Source organism: Leptinotarsa decemlineata, unplaced genomic scaffold (genome assembly GCF_025532065.1).
Source record: "Leptinotarsa decemlineata unplaced genomic scaffold, Ldec_3_MD MMD2_tig00026340_RagTag_RagTag, whole genome shotgun sequence".
In the NCBI taxonomy this organism is placed as follows: domain Eukaryota; kingdom Metazoa; phylum Arthropoda; class Insecta; order Coleoptera; family Chrysomelidae; genus Leptinotarsa; species Leptinotarsa decemlineata.
In genome coordinates this window covers 414,623-438,368 of record NW_027412694.1, presented here as the reverse complement: position 1 = coordinate 438,368, position 23,746 = coordinate 414,623, and the positions used below count along the sequence as shown (strand labels likewise).

The window sequence follows — 23,746 nt, the reverse complement described above, 5'->3', positions numbered from 1 at the left end:
CGACTGGCTTGTTTAAACATCACAGGAGCCATGAGAACAACAACAACCGCGGCAATCGAATTATTAATCACCGATCTGGCCCCTCTGGATCTGTACTTTAAGGAGGTTGCGTTAATGTTAATTAAAAGTAAACCAAGAACTGGAAGAAAGGGCGGAAAAATGATTCTCACGAAACAAGTTGAAGCTCAATAGGGATAAAACCAAAATATTATTATATCATCAAATAATCGCTTAACAAATAACAATCATGTTAAACTTCTTGGCATAACTGTCGATGATTCACTCAAATGAGAAAATAACATTGAAATGTTGCGTAAAAAACTATCCAGCCAACTTTATCTACTTCGTAGGCTGAGGAAAGTTCTGAGCACCCAAACACTAATAACCTCCTATCATTCACTAAAGGAATTTCTGGCAAAAACATAACAATCTGCACTGACAGCAGACAAGCCCTATTAGCCAATCAAAGGATGTAATCTTGCCAGGATCACCTTGGGCGACCCTGGGAAGCTGGCGCCGAAGAAATATCTGGCGCCGAAGAAATATCTGGCGCCAAAGAAATATCTGGCGATGACCAGGAAAAATCTACGCCTAATAGTAGGATTTCTGACTGGCCACTGTCAACTAAGGAAACACCTCCATAATATGGGGATAGTGGACACACCTCTATGCAGGATCTGTGAACAGGAAGATGAGACTGTCAGGCATGTCCTGTGCGAGTGCCCGGAGTTATCGTCGATAAGAGAGTGTGTGTTGGCGAGTCCTGCCGATATAAAGGAGATGTCTCCCAGTGACCTGTCCACCTTCCTGGAAAGGACAGGATGACCAAATGACTTCTGGGAACTGAAATGCTAGATATTCACTAAATTTTTCAGGGGTAGTGCTTGGGCTTAATCTTGAGATATGAAGCACTGCTGGCTTAGGAACTCCTCTCACCGATGTATTGGTTTCACTAGTTTTGCTCCCTACAATCGGATTTTTCTTTCTATTGTAGCTAACATGGTTCCATCTTGGATTATGTGCATCATTTACAGAGTTTGTGGAAGGATGTATGATGGTCGAATCGCTCACTTGCTTTTGTGCCTCTTTCATGCCGTTAGCTAATTGTTCCTTGGTGATAGATTTTGGGGCTAATTGTTCCTTGGTGATAGATTTTGAGGCACTCAGTTTGGCTGTGTCTTTCAATGAATCTTTATTAGTAGTATTTGCTTTCGTAGGACATGGTTGAGGTATATTTTTGTTTCCATTAGCATTTTTTTATGTTGAATGTTCATACTCTGAAAATCTGCTATTTTCTGCCTGCGAGGTTATAGTGGCAACGTTGTAGTTTACTGAGTTTTGGTTATATTTGTCGTTCAGCAATTTAATTTTGAAATCTTTGTCTAATATCGCCTTCTCAAGTTCTTGATTGAGTCGTTTTAGATAGGATAGTTCAGTTTTCATACACTTTTGTTCTCTTTAAGTGATTGAAGAGAACCTAACCTAGCTTCGTCATCGTACATTTGGGGATAATCTTTTGGGTCAAAAGGTTCGCCGTTTCCATATCCGATGATTTTTTTAACTTCCTCACTAAGTTTCAAATCACTGAGCACTTTTTTTTTAGTGAGAATTTCTATCAAGTCACTCTCTTTTAGTTTATCTAATTCACGAGCCATTACTTCGTCTTCACTCATGTTGCCATATTTGTGAAGTATAATTTTCAGAATGAAAGTGTTTTTTAATAGTTGAACAGATACTAGTGATATTATAACTTATTATCAAATTTAGGTGATAAGTGATGACTTGATAAAATTATTTTTTTCAGTTTGAAGCATTTGGAATTATTTAGAAACAATTGCCAACAATTTCTTACCAACCAAGTGTCCCATCTTGGTTTAACTCAAAGTACTTCCCTGAAAACTGAATTGACTGTTGAGAAAATTGGAAATAAGTTTGGCATCAATCCATTTTATGTAGACATTGGCCCTGAAAGTCCAACTACAATAGAATTTTCCTTCAATGCACCTACCACATTGTTCAATTTGTTGAGATTGCTAAGAGGAATGCAACTGAATAAAGCAATATTACTAGAAGGAAGCCCAGGAGTAGGGAAAACGAGCTTGGTGACTGCTTTGGCTAAGTTCACAGGACATCAATTATACAGAGTGAACTTGTCTGATCAGACAGTAAGTAAATTTATTTTTCAAAGTTTTTTCAAAAAGGTTTGTAACAGAGAAAATATTTAGCTTAATATCAAGCAATAAGAAAAGAGAGTTTTTTGAAATTTTTCATATCTCTGATGAGAAATATTTTATATGGTCCACCTCGAGAATGTATCCTTGGACATCCAATTTTTTTCATTTACATCCATCAATATTAAAACTAAATTTGAATGTATTTGATGGAATTCTACGATATTTGATGAAAATCCATAACTTATTTTGGTGACACTTTATTGTAAGATTTCCACTAGACAGTTTAGAAAACTATCAAAACAAATGCTTTATTGAGTGTGAAGGCAAAGAACTCTTTTATAATTCCAAGAATTTCAAGTCTATTTATACCTCGAAGCTGAAACGTGGGGGTGGTGTAGGAATATTTTTGGAAGGAAATATGGAATATGAAAATGTCATAATAGATCCTGAAAATTCATACATTGAAGTAAAATTATCGCAATTCAACATTCTCTTATGCTTGTTACAAATAAGAAAAAAAAGCTTTCATAATTTGTAATATATATGTACCTATATACCCTGTATATATGCCTGGTCCGTCCAAACCTGGTGTATTGTTCCTTCTGTCTGGTCCCCTCATTGTGTAACTTATATTAAGAACATCGAAAATGTCCAACACAACTTCCTCAGATACATAGCATATAAATCAGGTGTTCGTTAGGAGTATGAGTTGCTACTGCAATCTCTGAGCATGTCCTCCCTGGAAACTAGGAGGAAACAGAGAGATCTGACACTACTTTTCAATAATATTAACAGTAAATTCAGTGGTGCTAAACTCCTAGAAAAAATGTATCTACATGTTCAAAACCGCTCAACTCAACAGCAACAAACATTTTACGTACCGTTTTATCGTTTGAACCACAAATTCAATAACTGCATTCCAAGAATCTTGCGATTAGCCAATAGTAACGTTCATTTTGAGATGTTTAACATCTTATTGCATCATATTAAAACTGAATTACGGAATACTGTGCTTTAATGTTTTAGTGCATAGTTTATGGTAGTATATGTAGTATATGTTTTATTGTCGTTCATTGTTTTTTGTCATTTTATACTCTAAAATTAACCCTTTTCAAACTTTAAATTTACCCCTTTCAAGCTATTCTTAGTTGGAATTTGTAATTCAGTACCTTATCTGATTTTATTTCAATTATAATTTAACATTGTAATTTATACTTGAAATGGGCTTGCCCGTAAATAAATAAATATATGAATATCATGCGCATGTATTGGTTAAGAGGGAGTTTCAACACTCGGATATGGAACGAGTGCCGGGTATTCGGACTACTTTCTTTATTGTTATACAGAACCCACGACAGAAAGTTCCATTCATCACAGTAGCGACAACGTGTGTAATAATAAACTGATAGGAATCACAGAATTGGTTAAAACAGAAAATAATTGAACAAGACGTCTGTTTACACATAAATTGGCGATGTCATATATAGTCTGTTTGATGGTTTTTAATCCAAGTGAATGTGATTGAAGAATCTATAATATCTATAATAATCTACAATATATTTGTATTAAACGGAATAAAGAAGGAAGAAAAACAACGCGGGCTATTGTTAAATATGTGCAACGAAACGGCATATCAGCTAATAAGTACATGTTTGCCGAACAAACCGTCAGAGAAACCATTCTAAGAATTGATAGCGCTTTTTGACAAGCATTTCACAGCAGCTAAGTTAGTTTTTCCAGATTGAGAAATATTTTATTCTGCTTCGAAAAATAAATATGAAACGGTACCAGAATGGGCAGCACTAATACGACAGTTAGCAGGAAAATGCGATTAAAAAGATGAACTCACAGTTGTAAAGCGTGATAGATTCATATGTGGATTACCAAAAGAAGAACATCATGTGAAGTTTGTGGTAAAGTACATACACCACCATGCAGATACAAAAATTGTTTTTGTCAAAAAGTGGTGTTAAGGGTCATATTGCAGTAAAATGAATTTAAAAGTAGTTCTATATCTGGATTTAGAAATAATGGAAATATTTATTTAGAATCATCTGAAGAAGTATTTGATTTGTACAATCTCAATCAGAATTTGAAGAAATTTGAATCCATTATGGTAGATTTTATTATAAATTTTATTTATTTTGAATTTGAGTTAGATACTGGTGCCTCTGTGCCTGCGATTTCATTTTCCTCTTGAAGATGATCACTTAGTGATCGAAACACGTGTCGAGGTGTTAAAATAATGATTTGGTGTTGGGGAAAAAAACTCCAGTAATATTCATTACTACAACAAAGGTTCCAAACAGTGCATCATAAGTGCGATTTCAAAAGAATTCAAAAATGCTAATTTTTCAATATTCAATATTAACAACAATAACAACATTTAAAGGTCTTTTTTGTTATAACAGATTACCATACGGTATACATTCAGGTCCCATGATATTTCAGAAAATTATGTCACGTTTGTTAGAGAGTGTTGCTTAATTTCTTGATGATGTGCTCATTATTGGAGCCATCAAAGAGGAACACATACTTAGAGTAAAATCAGTTATGAAAAATTTTGCAGAGGTCGGTTTTACATTAGAAAAAAAGAAAATGTGAATTTTTCATAGGAAGTGTTACTTATTTGGGATTCAAAATTGACAAAGAGGGTCTCCATACAATGGAAGATAAAGTGGAAGTAGTATTGAATGCACCGCTTCCAACAAACGTCAAACAATTGAAATCATTTTTAGGTCTTGTTAATTATTATCATAAATTCGTACTGAGCAGTTCAATGGTGTTGAAACCTCTTTATAATTTAATACAAAAAAAGACTTCATTTGATATAAAAATATTAGCATCCGCTGAAGTTCTAGTTCACTTTGATCCAAAGTTACCTATACAACTGGCAGTAGATGCATCTCAAACATGAATAGGGGCAATGAAAACGCACTGTATGAAAGGAGTTCAACGTCCAATAGCTTATGCTTCCCGGAATTCAACTAAAAGCGAAGAAAAATTCAGTCAGATATAAAAAGAGGCGTTGGCTATTTTTTGCAAAAAAATTTACTTTGTTGACCGATCATAAGCCATTAGTAGCTATTTTTGACACTAAATAGGAAATTCCCATATTTACTGCAAACAGACTACAGAGATGGGCTCTCATATTGGCTAATTTTCAATTTGAAATCAAATATGTGAAATCTGAAAATACTTATGAGGATTGTCTTTCACGATTATCGCTTCCAACAAATTCGGCAGAACCTGAACCTTTATGATTTAATATATTTCACAACACGAAAATATTCCTATAAAATTTTGGCTGAAATTCATAGATCACAATTAGGAATGGTCAAAATGAAGAGTCTAGCACGAAACTATGTTTGGTGGCCAGGACTAAATATCGATATTGAAAAAAATGGTAAAAAATTGGAAATCGTGTTCATGTTTAAAAAATAATCCCCCTAAAGCCAAATTGATAAATTGGAAATACCCAAATGATTGTTGAGAAAGAATCCATATAGATTATCAAGGCCCAATAAAAATAAAACATATTTTTGTGGCAACAGATGCTTTTTCAAAATGGTGTGAGGCTTTCATGGTGAGTGAAAATAACTTCAACTGGTACAATAAAAATTTTAAGGAGTTTTTTTGCACGATTTGGTATTCCTCACATTTTAATTTCTGATAATGCATCATAGTTCGTTTCTTCAGAATTTCATAATTTTTTGAATTGTTTTACAGAGAACCCACAACAAAAATTTCCGTATATCACATAATTGGAATTTTATTCAGAATAAGAAATTTTGTGCCCCTACAATACCTTTAAAATTTTTCATTAGTAAATTCCAAAATTTTAATATCTAATATAAGTACGGGGAATGGCTACAAATTCCTTATTGAAACTTCATAACAAAATTATAAGGTGTATATTCAAGTTGAACCACAAAGAGCCTATAGTCAACTTTTATAAACTAAAAAAACTATTATATTTGTCATCCTTACATAAATGCAAATTATGTACCTTCATTCATTTGGTCAAAAATAAGCTCAAACATTCAAAATGTGATTTTCAATATTAAGAGGATAGGGGTAAGCTTGAGAATCACATTAAGAGGATACGGAGGCGTTCTGGATTAAATATAAAAATTGGAGAAAAATGTGGAAGTTGCAAAAATAATGTGAGTGATAAGGATAAATTGGTAAAATGTGCTAGTTGCCATACTATTTCACATGCTAATGAAAGCTGTACTAATTTGGCAGCATCTGAACTTAAGGCTGTTATATTGCAAAACAGATCACTAATATACTTTTATAATGAATGTCGTATGGCATTTAAGAAAGTTCCACTACTAATAAGACGAATGGAGGATATCAGAAATTATGTTAAAGAATTGAAAGAAGAAGTTAAAGCTCTAAAAAATGAAAATAATTTCCTAAAAGAAAACTTAATGAAAATTGAGAGTAGTGAAACCAACTTTGATATGGAGGAGTTCATGAATTAAATAGCGGAAAGAAAAAAGAGATCAAACAACATAATGATGTTAAATATTAATGAATCGAATGCTGTAAATAGGAATGATAGAATAGAAGATGAAAAAAAAAACGGTGAAAGAAGTTTTGAAGCATGCAGACATTGCTCTTAATGAGTTTAAAGTAATTAGGATAGGAAAATATGATGGAAGAAAAACATATCCTATAAAAGTTATCTTGGAATCTAATGATGCAGCAGTAAATATACTAAGAAACCGTAAAAAATCCATGATAATATTCCTTCTATCAGAATATTTGCAGATCAAACGATTGCTCAACGAGAGTACTACAAAAAATAAAAAATTAAAGCTGAATAACATCATAGCTGAAGGTGATAATTCTAAAACTATAAAATATCCTAATGGAATTCCAAAAATAGTGAATAAGCACAATACAAAAAACTAAATCATTCCACAGAAAAGAGAGAATTTACGTCAATTGAGTTCAATGTCGATATTGTTTATTTAATCATAGAAAGTTTATTAGCTCACAAAACTCAATTGATAGATAACATTGTTTGTTACCATCCTGTCATTATTTTACTTAGTGAAGCCCGAACCACAAGCGAAATAAATAACCATGAAATTGAAATATCAGGCTATTCAACTATAAGATGCGACTCCAACTCAAGACACACAGGAGGTGTAATTACTTATATTAGAAAAGATATTAAATTTACAAACGGTAAAACCTATGTGCAAAATGGAAATTATTGGTGTAAATTAATATCTGTAACCAGCGGCAGCACAAAATGGATAATAGGAAGTTTATATCATTCACCCAGTGGAAGTCATGCAGCTTTTCTCGATCAAATGGAAATAATATGTGAAGAAATATTTTGCAGGAATCCTCGAGTGATTTTAGCTGGTGATTTTAGTTTAGACTTCTTGTCTAATGAATTTTATGTTAAAAAAATTAAAGATCTTTTCAATGCTTATGGTATACATCAAAATGTGGAAACATATACTAGAATAACTAACACCAGTAAGAGTTTAATAGACTATGTATTGATAAATCAGGATAATTTGGAAGTTAAAGTATTGGATGAGCCCAAGATCACTGATCACTCCATAATAACTGTTAAATGTTTTCAAAATGTGAGACCTACTACAGCAGGGAGGTGCACTAAAATGATTAGAAAGTTAACATATGAAAACCTGCATACCACAAATTTAAATTTAATTAATAGTCAATTCCTACTGAATAGTATAGATGTTAACGACATTTACAACAGTATTAAGGACATGGTAGGCAAAATTGTTAATAAGATCGCACCCGTGAAAACAATAATATATGGCGAAAACGACCTACCTTGGTATGATATAAATATAAACAAAAAACTGAAATTACAAAGAAATAACATACAACAACAACCAAACAAATAGAAATTGAAATATTAATAAAAGCTGTGAAAAATTGAAAAAAATAAAAATTTCATTAACAAAAAAAGAAAAAATATTACTGGAGTTTTTTCCAAACACCAAATCGTTATTTTTATACCTTGACACGTGTTTCGATCACCAAGTGATCATCTTCAAGAGGAAGATAAAACTAGAAACTTCTCAAAACTAAAGCTATTTATGCTATTCAGGTACATAATACAGGTAGGTAATCAGTAATACCACCCATACAAGTGTATCACCCTAAATTAATTTTACAATTGGCCTTTCTATTATTTTACAATATGTCCTTATGTATGTTTAAATGTTACAGCTATATATAGAACAATTTTCAGCTATATAAAGTTATTTTCACAATATTGCCTATCTAAATATATTTACAATGTGTCTTTTTTGTAGTAATCAGTAAACCCAACAATATTATTTCAACAAGCTATATAGTATGGTATTTGGTATTGGTCCTTTATCGTTGTTCATAATATTATTATGTTTACTTATTTCTACACTCTCATAGGCATCTAGTTACCTGTTGTTCTTAACGTGTCTAACTAATCTTATAGAACTGAAGTCTATGGAATGGTTTTGTTGCAAAATATGATGGGCGACTGCTGGTTTTTCAGGTCTTCCATATTTTAAGTGTGCTATGTGTTCCTTATATCTCACTTTAATAGATCTTTTTGTCTGTCCATAATATTTTGCATCGCAGTCCTTACATTCAGTTTCGTAAATTCCAGACTTTTCCGAATTCTCGACTTTGTCTTTTAGACTTCTCAAAAGGATCTGCAGTGTATGACTTGTTTTAAAAACCACCTTCATACTTAGTTCCTTGAAAATCTTTCCAAAGTTCTTCGTATAATGGTGGTATGGAACTAAGATGTTTATCTTGGTTTTTGTCCTTTCTGGAAGTCGAGATTTCGTTCATTCTTAACCTAAACTTCTTTTTCTTAATTATGTCATCTACAATACCCCTCGGGAAACCGTTAGTGGCTGCTATTTCCTGTATTGTGCGTTTTTCTTTTGTGAACCTATCATGTGTTAGAGGGAAAGTCAAAAGACGATGCACTAAAAAATTCAACCCAGCACGTTTGTGCTGTCCACAGTGATGTGAACTGTCAGGAATATACCTGTACGTGCTTGTTTCTTTTCTAAATATATCGTATTCTAACCCTCCATCTTTGCTCCTCATTACCAAAACGTCAAGAAATGGTAATTGTCCCTTATTTTCTAATTCATACGTGAATTTTATTGATGGACATCTATTATTTAAAAAGGAAACAAAGTCCTCGATATTCGATGGAAACTAAAGAAAAGTCAAAGTACTTTCCTAGGATTTGGCTAAGGTATGTGGATGATATTTTCGCGGTATTCGATTCACGTTTAATGTGGAAAACGCTAAAAAAATTAATAAACCCTAAACAAATTGATAATGATTTCTGCAATGGCGTGCAATTCGAAAAAAAATGTCAGATTTTTTGTGTAAGAGATAAAGGAGAGATTTCTGGGCATTTTAATGAGTTCTTTGTCAATAGTATTGATGATATGGTGTCTAGTATTGAAGATATGGAGTTTTCTTGTAATATACAGTGGAGTGAAAAAAATTCAATAATTTTAAATTAATATCTATACATGAGTTAGGTATAATTATGAAAAATCTAGAAAATAAAGGAAGTCAAATTTATGAACTAAACAGTAAAGTTGTGAAAAATAGCTTTGATGTTATTGGTCAAGTGTGTTTTCACTTTGTGAATGTATCGTCGGAAAATGGCACATTTCCCGAGGAATTAAAAACCAGCAGTGTTACACCTATCGAAAAGGTTGCAAATACTACTAAAAGTGGTGAGTTTAGACCAATCAATTCTTCGCCATTTGAAGAAAAGCTATTAGAGACAGTAGTTTATCAACAGTTATTAGAATATATTAACTCAAATAATTTGCTATTCATTAATCAGACTGGCTTTAGATCAAAGCACTCATGTGAATCAGCTATACAACTCACTGTCACTAAATGAAAGGAAAAATGAGTAGTCATCTGTACACTATATCAATATCACTAGATCTAAAACGGGCTTTTACAACAGTAAATAGAGAGATATTATTAAAAAAAACTAAATAAATATGGTGTAGAGGGTAGAGTATTCAATTGGATCAGAGGATACCTTACAAATAGAAAACAGACAACAAAAATTTGTGATGTAATGTCGTCAGCTATTACAGTAAATCATGGAGTTCCTCAGGGTAGTATTTTGGGCCCTCTATTGTTTTAATGTATATTAATGATATGAAAAAATATGTTGAATGTGACTTCATTCATATATTCGAAGATGATAATCTGATATCAGTAAGTGATGGGAATATCAATAGAGCAGTGATCAAAATAAATGATGTGCTGAAAAATATGGATTGATATTTGAAAATGAATAAATTGAAGTTAAATGTAAGTAAAAGTAAGGCAATGATAATTAGTAGACCTTATAAATATAAACAAGTAAATAGTAGTTACATTAACATAGAAATAAACAACGAAAAAATTAGAATTGTATAGGAATTAAAACATTTGGGATTTATGTTGGATAATCATTTATTATTCAGTAGCCACTTTGAATATATAAAAAAAAAATTTGAAAAAACTATATTTCTTTTCTAGAGTGTCCCAAAACTTAAGTCTGAATTCCAGAATAACTATGTATAAGACTATCATTCAACCTCATTTTGAATATTGCCCTACATTTCTATACTGCTTTGATCTGAATAAAATATCCCAATTACAAAAGCTACAAAATCGAGCAATGAGAACAGTATTGCGATGTAGTAGGTCAACTCCTATATCATTGATGCTGGAAACTTTACAGTTATTTACTGTGGAGCGAAGACTGACGTACTTAACTATGATCTATATCTATAAAATGATACATGAACTGACTCCAACATACATAGGTAAGTTTATTATAACTGTAAACCAAATCCGCACATACAATACTAGAGGCCAGAATATATATATATATATATATATATATATATATATATATATATATATATATATATATATATATATATATTGAAAATTGCAACTAATTTTCCTATTTCCAGTATTTCAATATTAAATTTTACAAAAAGGATTTGAAGCTTTATATCTTCTATTAATTATCTGCGAGCGCTTTCGACAGTTGGTAGTACTGTCATCTTCTAGACATTCCTCAAACTGAACTAAATATACAGAACAAGGATCAAGCCACCCCAACAGACAAAACAACACAAAGATGGACAGCATTTACGTACGTAGGACACCAAACCAAAAATCTAACAAATGTCTTCAAACCACTGAACATCAACATCACATACAAGCCAAACACGAAGATAACACAAAAAATAAACAACTATGAAAAAGACGACGACAAAGACCAAAACGGAATATAGAGTATACAATGCTCGGACTGCAACAAATTCTATATCGGCCAAACCAAGAAAAAACTGATCCAAAAGTACAATGAGCACAAAAGTGACCAACACAACCATTTTACAAAATATTCAGGCAATCTAAAATCAATTAAAAAGAAAACAAGTATTGGGCAAAATTCGATTTATTTTAAAGATATCAAGTTTTACAATGAGTTACTGAATGCTTTAAAAAATGTTAATAAACAAACATTCCCGATCACTTTGAAAAAATATTTATTGTTTAAATAGATGTATTCTCTGATAAAGTGCATTTATTTGCATGTTGACTATCAAGTTGATGTTGATGTTCATGTTTCAATTCTGATTCGTCTTTTTTTTTGGTGCTTTGTTCGTACTTAGTTGTGTTATAGTTAGTTTTTGAATTATTGTTTTTTCCCTGCAATAAACATTGTTTGTTTCTTGGGAAGATAAATCGTTATTATCATAATAAGCTTGATGAAGCTATTGTATAGCGAAACATGTGTTGCAGTTTTATAAACTGTTTAGTGGAAATCACAATAAAATGTTACTCTAATTAAATTGAATGGTGAATTGAAATTATTGCCTAAATTCATCAAATGATAATCTGACAAGTACATAAGAAATCACATATTTGGTATCACATTCATTAATACAAAACTTTCAATCTTTTTAGGACATCTCCGACCTATTTGGTGCTGATTTGCCAGCGGAAGGTGGAACTGGTGGCCACTTTTCATGGAGGGATGGTCCCCTTCTTCAAGCATTGAAGAATGGAAGTTGGATTTTACTAGATGAACTGAATCTAGCTTCACAATCGGTTTTGGAGGGCCTTAATGCTTGTTTAGATCATCGAGGAGAAATTTATATTCCTGAACTTGGGAAAACATTTTTCGTTCAACCAGGTACATATTTCATAGAACTCATGACTTGCGTCAATAAGTTTTTTCTATGACTCTTACCAAAAGTATCGATATTCACAAAGCTTTTTTTTTTTAGGTACGAAATTCTTTGGGTGCCAAAACCCCCTGAAACAAGGAGGCTGTCGTAGAGGTCTGCCTCAATCATTTCTCAATAGATTCATCCAAGTCTATGTCAATTCTTTGACAGACCGAGACCTTCATCATATTCTCTCGAATCAGTTCAATCACTTGCCATCGGAAATCATCACGAAGATGATCGAATTTAACACAAGAATTGCCAATGAACTCAATAGTCATTCTTTCGGTAACAAAGGGGCACCGTGGGAATGTAATTTACGTGATTTAACAAGATGGTGTGAAGCGATGATTTATCACTTCAAATTGAATTCTACCTCTAATAGACAATATCAACCAGAAAGTGTAATGAATTTGATATATGGTAACCGAATGAGGACTGTTTTGGATAAAACTAGAGTGGAAGAATTATTCATGGAAGTTTTCAGTTGTAAAGTACGCGGATCATGTCCCATACTGTATGTCAGTAAACGTGATCTGTACATTGGGGACGTCTGTTTAGAACGGTCTAACAGGGGGGTAAACGTTAATGTTTTGAAGCAGGAAAAAACTGGTTTGGTTTTGAGGTCTCAGTTGAGTGTTTTGAGAAGTTTGGCATATTGTGTTAATTTAAATTGGATGACAATATTGGTGAGTTGATATTGTATAATGTTTGTAGGGTATTTGATTTTGAATATTCTTGTAGGTTGGCAACTCCGGATGTGGTAAAAGTAGTGTGGTAAAAACTTTAGCAGTTCTTGCTGGCAAGACGTTGAAAACACTTCCAGTTACATCAGCAATGGACACTACTGATATTCTTGGAGGTTTTGAACAGGTATTTTTTTTTGTTAAAAATATTCGTTTTCCTTTTCATTTATTGTGTACATTATTTTTCAGTTATTTTCTTGTTATTCAGTAGTAATTTTGGAAGAAAGTAACAACATATTGAAAGCAGATATTTTATTTCTATTATGGCTTGATTTTTAGTGAATATTGGTTGAATTTGATACCATAAAGAACAGACCTTTTTGTTTAATTTTTATTATTTTTCACGAACATGTATTTCTACCTCTAATTTGAATTGTTTATACATTGGATTGATCTCATAATTTAATTCAGAAATGTCAAACTTGACCCAAAAACATTTACACAGATGTAGTTTTCACAATCTGGCAAACATGAACTTATTATCGTACTAATGATGCATTTAGTTATGGTACATTCAGTGTCAAAATAATTAGTATAAGGAGTGTATAGTAATTATATTTCAATCTTTTTATGTCAACACTCAGCTAGTATGTGTTAAGAGCAAGAAACTCAAGAGTAATAATACAGTTTACAGTCCACTACATTCTGGTGCTTTCAAGAAATTATCATTTATGGCAAAACTTGTGACTTGCAAATCACTCGACTACACATATTTTTGTGTCAATTACAAATAAATACAGAAACGACAAACTTACCTTGACAGTTGTAAAAAGACATGATTTCTTTTTGAGCTACACCAGGGTGCATCATTCTAGCTTCATTATTTGTTAAATTTGACAAATGTAATTTTTCAGCCTATGATTAATATAGAATTGATGGTGTCTCAATTCAGCTCAAAATTACATAATTCCTTGGTTTTACATAATATGAAAAATATTCTCTGACAGCACGTAGACTATCTGAATCTGTCCAAATTTCCAATACTATATCTTTATAAAACGAAAAATTAGCTCATCATGGTTTGGGAATATATTATTTTCCGTTCACGTATATTCAAAGAAACTTCTATATTTTCAATAAACACCTGAATTAACCCTTAATGAAATGCAAAATCGAACAGAAAAAGATATCAGTTTCCTCAATAAGTTTATTCTGAGTAACAAAATAAAATAATTGAATAATTACTTATTCAATAAATACAGAATACAAATAAAAGTATCTAAATGCGGCTTTGCTCTATTATATTAAATGAGTTAACCAAATGATAAATTTTACACCAAAAATTACTACCAAAAAAATACCCACTCTGAAAACTGTTTAACAGTCACACAAAGTATTTATAATTCGACATAACACAGTATATAATATAGTTCAAAAAAACTTTACAGATAGCTTTATAACAATCCGTGTACTATGGATATTTCTTGGGAAATGATTTTGTCAATTTTTTAAATTTTTCTGCAGATCAACAGAAAATCTGTAGTGTAATAAAGGCTTCATGAAAATTTCACTCAGTTAGTAATTTGTATTTTATAAAAATTGTCTACCGAATGAAATTAATAAAAAAAAATACATTGAGGGCAAACTTATGTCTTTCTCTTTGACGGTAAGAACAAAACTATATTAAGTTTCAGATTGTGGTAGATTAGAGAGGTTGTCAGTACCATTGGAGACACTGCTATGTATTTTCTACGTTTTTTTCATTGAATATATTTAGTTTCTTCTTGAATATATTGGAACACAGTTAGTTATTTCTTCAATAATTTCAGAAAGCAAATAAAGAAACTTCATCTACATTATTGGAATGCCCATTTCATTAAAGTTTTCCTGTGGTATAAGTTCTAAAAGGAAAAATAAAACAAAAATGTCTTTTTAATAAACATCATATATATATATATATATATATATATATATATATATATATATATATATATATAGATATATAGATATATATATATATATATATATATATATATATATATATATATATATATATATATATATATATATCTTTTTTCCAAATTGAACTGACTTTTGTGCAAGTTATTGAAATGCATAAAATATCAAATATAATTTCCTTTTTTTATATATATCTTTTTTACATTAGTTTGATTTCATTTACATAAAATGGTAATCTTATATTATGTACAATATTTATTTTATTGGCAAACATACATTTGGGCACAATAATTTCAGTCTCGATTTCATTAATCTTATATCCGAAAAGACCATAGATAATATCTACTTTCAATTTCACGTTGTTACGAGTATTAATTGAAAATTATATATATTCACATTCAAGCCTCACCATTGGGATCTCGGAAACTATGAGAGATACGAAGATCGTTACCTTACTGGCCACCTCACCAGCCCATTATTCCCTATACATTTATCACCAAACCTGTCAGTCACGTAATTAGATACTCATCTGGTAGTGTGTGGTAAAGCACCATCATGTTGAAACCAGATGTTGTTATAGTTAGCCAAAGGTAGATCATTCAAATATTCTTCGAAAATCGACATTAAAAACTGCTGATAGGTTTCTCCATTCAGAATTCCATCATATAAATGAGGACCCAAAATTTTATCTTTGTAAATTCCTACCCATGCGTTAGTAATAAATCGCCCTTGAGGTCGAATTTCTCGGAACTGCCTGGGGTTGTTTATGCCCTATACTAAAACCAATAATGATTGAGAGTAGAAGGTAAGCCCAGTTGACAGCAAATCGGTGGCGTGCTTATTAATTTTTGAGAGGGTTAAGAATGAAAGAAAAATTCTTAGTACAATTAGTTAAAATATTCATACACATTTTTCATTTATTTCATTAAAACTTTGCAATATCGTAATTTACCTAATCGTTGTAGTCATTAGGTGGGGCTTATGAAATCGGAGTAATAATCGTGGTAATTATAGTAGGTACCAAATAAATTAACAATATTAATAAAAAACACAATATATAATTAGTTATTGGACCCCACTGGATGTATACCCGGATAACCTCAATGGTTATTGGGTTAGCCAGTTCAAATTTCATTCCTCTCAGTCGTAGGGGGGTGTGAGGGAACTGATGGTCCATAGCGATATATATATATATATATATATATATATATATATATATATATATATATATATATATATATATATATATAAACTTTTTTTCACTATTGGGTTGCAGCAATTGATAAGTGTCTAAGTGTCTAAGTGTCTACAATTGTCTACGTCCCACATTTTTTGCTCCTCTTTCAAAACATGCTGCATGCATTTCTTCCAGTCTTCTGCAGAAACAGTTCGAATAGCTTCTTGTAGGTGATGGTGCACGTCCACAAATTTAAATGTTCTGTTTTCTCGTGCCACATATCCTTTTACTTGCGCCCAGATTAATTCTATTGGGTTTAATTCGCAGTGGTATGGTGGTAACCTTAAAACTGTAATTCCAAGACTTAAAGCCATTTCATCCACTGCGAATTTTGTATATTTGTTTGTGTGTAATTTTGTTAGCTGAAGTAGTTCTGCCTTCAAACTATCTTTGTTATATTGGATGTTCTTATTAATTAACCATTCTTGATTTGCTGCTTTTTTCCATGATTGTTTCGGTAATGGTTCTAAATGTCGACTATGGTATGGGGCATTGTCCATGACGATGACAGACCCAGGTTCCACAAGTTGAATGATGCCTTCAACTCATTTTTCAAACACATTCGCCTTCGTCTCTTCATGATAGTCGCCTGTTTTCTTAGATTTAAATATTAATTCACCATTTGGTAAAAATCCACTGTCGCTTCCTATATGCGTAACTATCAGACGACTACCTTTTCCAGATGGCTGTTTTAACCCAACTAACAAACCTTCAATAAAGGCTTGTCGTGCACTTGTTATATTACCATCCTGCCATACTTTTTTGACCGTATGTCCTTGGTTAACCCATGTCTCGACCATGAAGTACAATTTTTTTTTGAGCTTCCGAAATTCGTCAATTTTTCTTAGATAGTTTCTTCTCCATGCTATTATTTCTTGACGTTCAATGAGAATGCTTTTCCTGTCAACTTTTCCGTGCGTAAATTTCATTTCGTGTACAAGTTTCCTAAACGTTTCTTTACCCATTTTTGGGACCAATTCATGATCGCTAAGTGCCTCCAGAACTGTTTGTAGCTCATTTCTGAAAAAGAAACTGTGAATAGTTCTGTGTATACTGGTTTTGGCTTCTTCATCAACTGTGATTTTTTTTCGTCCGCTACTAGTTTTTGGCGTTTGTACGGCCCCATGAATTTCTGCTTCTCTTAGTATTTTGTATATTGATGATTTTGGTACACCGGTATCATCAGAACACATATCAACTAATTTATCTTTTGTAATTGTGGAACTTAATGATGTAGAAATGCCCGGTTGGTTATTCGGAGGTACACACGTCGAATTACAGCACATATGCACAAAGTCATCTTTTGGTGGCTGATGATCTCTTTCAAGACAGTGAAATACTCGCAGTACAATTTGTTTTTCTCTTACTGACCGAGACTCCGACCGTTTTACCTTTTTCGACGTGGAAGGCCCGACCATGTCTCCCATTTTTTGAGTAGTTTGAGAACGGTGTAGAAATATAATTATGTAACGCTTAAACACTTATTAGCACTATTATTTTCACCAATTGTTATCACAACACGTCGATTGCTGACTAACTTAACTGTAAAACGTACAATTCACGCTGTATAATTCACAAACCAATGATACGCTCATGGCTGCAAGTACATTAGTGAGGACTGCAATGATGAGATGGAAGTTACGGTAAAGTGACAAAGACAGAAATATCGTTGCGTACAGCGTTGCCACTAGTTGTAATAAATATCTAACACTATACAGAAAATAATGAATTTTAACTGATCAGTAATCAGGAAATGTATAAGTATTACTCATTACAAGCTCATTACTGATTTTTGTCATAAATGATACCTTTTAATCGTAATAGTATTGTGTATTATCTATAATTTGCCACAACCTACAACTCTACTGCTTACTATATTTTGATTCTGCTATAAACTGGTAACGTATAATTTAGATATGACAACGCGCTTTACTCTCAATCATTATTGGTTTTACTATAAATGTGTTCGTTATTTCCGTTGAATATCCCACTATTCGTAAAAGTGCTTTTATCTGTCCAAATTACATTTTCCAGGAAAACAGGAAAATCAGTTGTTATTAGCCCATTACAAAATTCTAATCGCCTTTTGGGATCACCTGGATGCAATTTTTGAGATATATGTATTTTGTAACCCGTGAAATCGGAAACAGCGGCACAGCAACGAAACGTTAGTCTGAAAGCAAGTTCACACTGCCTAAGCCTTTGCGATTGTATCTCACCAGGCGATGCCGGGTGGGACCAGCATCTACCATCTATTACCTACAGATCTAAAAACATACAAATAAAAAATTAATGCAATCTCAACAAAAAATTAATCATACAAAATATACTTTTATAGTGTTCACTGCGAAACTTGTTGTTTGCTTGTAATTAAAATATCAACATTAGGAGTAATGGAACTTATTGAGATTAAACTTCCTCTTGGAGATGATCGCTTGGTGATCGAAACATGTGTCGAGGTGTTAAAATAACGGTTTGGTGTTGGGAAGAAACTTCAGTAATATTCATTACTACACCAAAGGTTCCAAACAGTGCTTCACAAGTACATCAAGATTTATCTTCAAAATAATCTTTCATGGAACTATCTTCTGTAAGATCAATAAAACTTTTTTCAGTTCCAATTCAATAAGTGAGGCTCCCGAAAAAAGATTTGATTCAGTCAACTTTTGAATATTCTTCAGATAAATACTTTTTTGAAGGCCTTCCGAAGGAGCATCGATATCTGGCGTTGGAAATATTTCATTTTCTTCAAAAAATGATGATGGAGTGGGAAATGCAGATACATTCTCCTCCTGTATTTGTGAACAAAACAGGACTAACTTTCTCTTGAAGGAGTTTATTTTCTAACTGTCTGTGAAGGCTGTTGTGTTTGGTCCCAGAAGTCCCAAGTTCAGTGTGTTGAGTTTGTCAAAAATGTCGGCTGGATAAGCCAATCTTGACAACCATTCTTCATCAGCAAACAATTTTTTTATGTCATGTTTTTTTTTCATTTGAAAACAAAAACTTCTGATCTCAGTTCGAAGAGACGGATCAAAATTTTCCCCCGAGATAACCACCTCATTTCTGTATGCAGGAGTAAAGTTTGGACCTTGCCATCCACCTCTTCAAACATTATGGAGAAGAATCTTGTGTTTAATGCCTTTATGAAGTTAATAACTTTCACAGCACCTGATAGAACTGAGTTAAGATTTCCCGGCATACTTTGAGCAGCTAACGCTTCTCGATGGATGACACAATGCGTACTGTTGCATTTAGGAGCAACTCCATTCATTTTTGCTGCTAGCCCTGTCGTCAATCTTCCTGACATAGCCTTAGCCCCATCTGTACACAAGCCAATACACTTGGATCAAGGAATTCTACTTTGAGAACATATTCATCAATTACCTTGAAAATGAGTTCCGCTGTGGTATTTGGCTCAAGTGGTTTGCAGAACAAAAATTCTGCCATCACCTCTTCATTATAATCAAATCGCATGAAAATAAGTAGCCGCGCCATGTTTGTAACATCTTGGTGCTTTCGTCCACTTGAAGTGCAAAATAAGTGCATTTTTTGAGTTTTAAAGCGAGTTGTAGTTCAATATTATTAGACATATCGGCAATTCGTTTCTTTATTGCGTTTTTTGACAGTGTGACAATATTGTGAGGCGGAAGAATGTTGGCGTGGCGGAAGACGGGGAAGACATCTCGGTCGCCCCACCCCCGGAGCCGTCACTCCTCACGCGTACCACCTGAAGCACCCACTCAGGCGTACCACCTGTAACGTACCACCAGTGGTACGCGTACCGCCGCGCTACTCCTACTGTAGTATAATATTTTGATCTATTTCGTAGGACTCAACCAGCGTTTGCAATGTAAGCGCAAAAAAGTGTTTTGATTATGACATCACATTAGAAACCTTTAAAATGATCGGTGTTTCTCTACTCTATTATACATTTTATATACATATAAACCTACCTCTTGAATCACTATCTAATAAAATAACCCGCATCAAAATCCGTTGCTTAGTCTTAAAGATCTAAGCATACATAGGGACAGACAGCGGAAAGTGACTTTGTTTAATACTATGTAGTGACTAGCTGTTGTCCGCAAATTCGTTCAGATAAACAAACAGACAAAAAATTATTATTTTAAGTTCTATGACGTTAATAAAAAGTCCCCAATAATAGTTTTTCTCAAATATCTTTCAAGTACAGACAGTGGCAGCAGTCAAATACACATTTGTTATATGTATTAAAATGTATTCAAAACGAAAAATAACCCAAAAGTGAAAGCATCTTGTGTATTTTCACTCCAATCCTAGTAATATCGTTTTGAAAAAAAATCGTGTTCAATAACGTGCGATTTCCGTGTTTTCCAATTCAGATCAACTAGATAGTTAAAAAAAATATTTGATATCAATTAGACCATCTTCTCTTGGGCACCTTCCCAGCCAGTTCCAACATACCAATCAATTACTTTTACATATCTCTCGCTCAGCGAAATGCTGAAAAATAATGATTTATTTTTTTTATCGCCATTTCAGACCAATTACAGTCGACACTTGGATGAAATCGCCAAAGAAGCAGAAAGACTATCGTTTGAGGCCATTCAGGAATTACTTATAGGCAAGAGGACGGAAGAGGCGATAGGTCTGATCTCTCAATGGGAGGCTTATCGAGACTTGAAAGGTGAGTGGTATTTCATGAAGTAATTTTAATTTGTTTGTGTTCGGAGCACGTTGCTAATTATGATCAGAACCAGATTAATACATAAGCTAATTGGGCCCTAGCCTAAAAGGCGTCGCACCGTGATATTTTTATTTTTTACTAGCGATTTGACACGGCTTTTCACAGGAAGCATCATTTTGCGTCCATCAATAGGCTCGGTACATTACATTTTCCTTTCGTGAGTATTTTACGTTCGTATATCGGACGCAAAATAGTCATCGTAAATATCTCTCTAGATAAACGACTGAAACCAACCATATTACAGATTCCCAACGGATATATTCATGGCTTGTTTCTGGTTCAGTTAATTTTCCTTCTTTCCTTACCAGATGTCAGTAATAGACAATTCAATGGAAGTAAGTTAGTGCCAAAAATGAAAGTAAATATTCATTTTTAGTTCATCATAAATCCGATTGGGAGCGCAAGCATATATACATAATGTATATTTTCATTTCACTTCACGCATTAAATTGACTCCTATTTGTCCAAAAGTCGTGGCAACCCTGTAATACCCATTAAACGTGACTTCGGGACTCCCAGATCAGAATTTCCATATATTTGTATTGAAGTCTGAAAAGTTGAAGTTGATAAACTATAAAAAAATTATAACGAAAGCATTAGCAGTTACGATAACATTATAAATTTGATCATTACGGATTAAAGTTCCAGGGTTTCTCAGTTCTGCTCGAATTAAAATTCTTAATGAAGTACCTAATATTCCTGCTCATACTCCAAAAATAAAATATAAAGTTCCAATATCTTTATGATAAGTCAAGAATAACCATTTGTTCGGTGGAATGGCTGAGAATAAGCAATAAATTGTTAATTTATTTTCTAAATGAAAATGTCTGCCAGTCTTATAGTCAAAAATGATTTTAAATTGCAAATTTAAAGGTAAAATTAATTTTTAAGGCTTAGATAAAAATCTATTGTCGGCTTTGAAGGTTAAAAGTTTGTACTACCTTAAATAATTCAACTAAAGTAAATCTATTTAATAAAATAATTCAAAAATTAAATTTCGAGGAGTTAATCAAAATTAATTCATTCCTAAAAAGTTAACATTGAGGAAGTTATTCGAATATAAAAGGACAAAGGAATTAATGTAAAAGTAATTAGAATAAAAGTTACTAAAAAAATTATTTTCAATAATAATGTCTATTAAAATTAGAAAGTAAATACAAAAATATCAAAATCAAATTATTTATATAAATAAAATTCTTGCTAATATTCGCTAAAATTTTTCGTAATCTAATTTGATTTAATCCTAAATTTCTTCGTACTATAGCAGAAATAATGATAATAAAAACAAAAAAATAAATTGTATTAAGATTATATGTTAAAATAACTATAGAACTTAATTTTTGCCAAGTTAATAGAGTAATTGCCATTTTTGCTATTCCAATTTTCAATAGAAGGGCTGAATTCGCTAAAATTTTTCGTAATCTAATTTGATTTAATCCTAAAATTCTTCTTACTATAGCAGAAATAATGATAATAAAAACAAAAAAATAAATTGTATTAAGATTATATGTTAAAATAACTATAGGACTTAATTTTTGCCAAGTTAATAGAGTAATTGCCATTTTTGCTATTCCAATTTTCAATAGAAGGGCTGAATTCAATATTAAATTTATGAAAAAATAGAAATTTCTGAAATGTGAAGTGGATAATTTTTTTAAATAAAAATAATTTGCAATAAATAATATTAAATATTGAAGAAATTTTGATTTGATAATAAAAATAATGTTAACAAATTTTGTGCCAGCAGTTGCGGTTATACAAATAATATGATTTAATTAGTAATAATGAATTGGTGTAAAAAAATTTTTGAAAATAAATTTATAAGGTGAAATTTTAAATTTTATTGAAATTTATTTGTTATAATGAAGTTAGAAAATTCAATGAACAGACTAGGATTAGATACCCTACTATTTTAAATGTAGAAAATAAAAATTAAATTAGTAATAGTTAAGTTCTTGAAAATTAAAAATTTTGGTGGTATTCTAGTCTATTCAGAGGAACCTGTTCTGTAATTGGTAATCCTCGATTCAAATTACTTTTTTTCTTAGTTTGTATATCGTCGTTGTTTGAATATTTTAAATGAGGAATAAATTCAAAATCTTTAGTTGGAGAGGAAATCAGACCAAGGTGCAGAAGTTTATGAGAATCATTTACCCTTTAACGAAAAAATTTGGGGGCTTATATAATTTATGGATCATCTCTTGAATGATTACAGAATTTTCCTCCTGTCAAACATGATTACTCAGAACTACCTTATCTAACTTCTAAATTCTAATATGGCAGATTAGTGCACTGGATTCAAACCCCATTTATAAAGTTTAAACTTTCTTTAGAAATGATGACTTGAAAATTCAATTATTATTACTGCATTAGTAGCCCAGTTAATTATAATATTATTTTTAAATAAATTTTCAAATCCATACTTATTAGAAGGGCAAACTATTGAAATTATTCGAACTGTCTTACCTACAATTACTTTAATTTTTATCGCTATTCCTTCCTTACGTTTAATTTACATTTTAGATGAAAAACTAAAAATACGAAAAAATGAAAGCAGAGATTTCAAACCAAGCTACTTCACGACACGTTTCAATTATTATTATCTGCAATCGTCCTCAAATGAACACTGATGAGTATTTCATTTTAATTTTTTATATAACGGTAAAACTTATTTTAAACATACGTATTTGAGT

General features: G+C 32.0%; 1 protein-coding gene across 1 annotated transcript in view; it reads left to right on the top strand.

Annotated features, from left to right (window-relative positions):
- Positions 1-23,746, top strand: part of LOC111506814 (midasin) — an 88,904-nt gene that overhangs the window by 24,133 nt on the left and 41,025 nt on the right. The window contains 5 exon segments of the mRNA XM_023162020.2: positions 1,805-2,165; positions 12,183-12,411; positions 12,506-13,134; positions 13,190-13,318; positions 20,849-20,993. Coding sequence (XP_023017788.2) covers positions 1,805-2,165; positions 12,183-12,411; positions 12,506-13,134; positions 13,190-13,318; positions 20,849-20,993 — 1,493 coding nt within the window.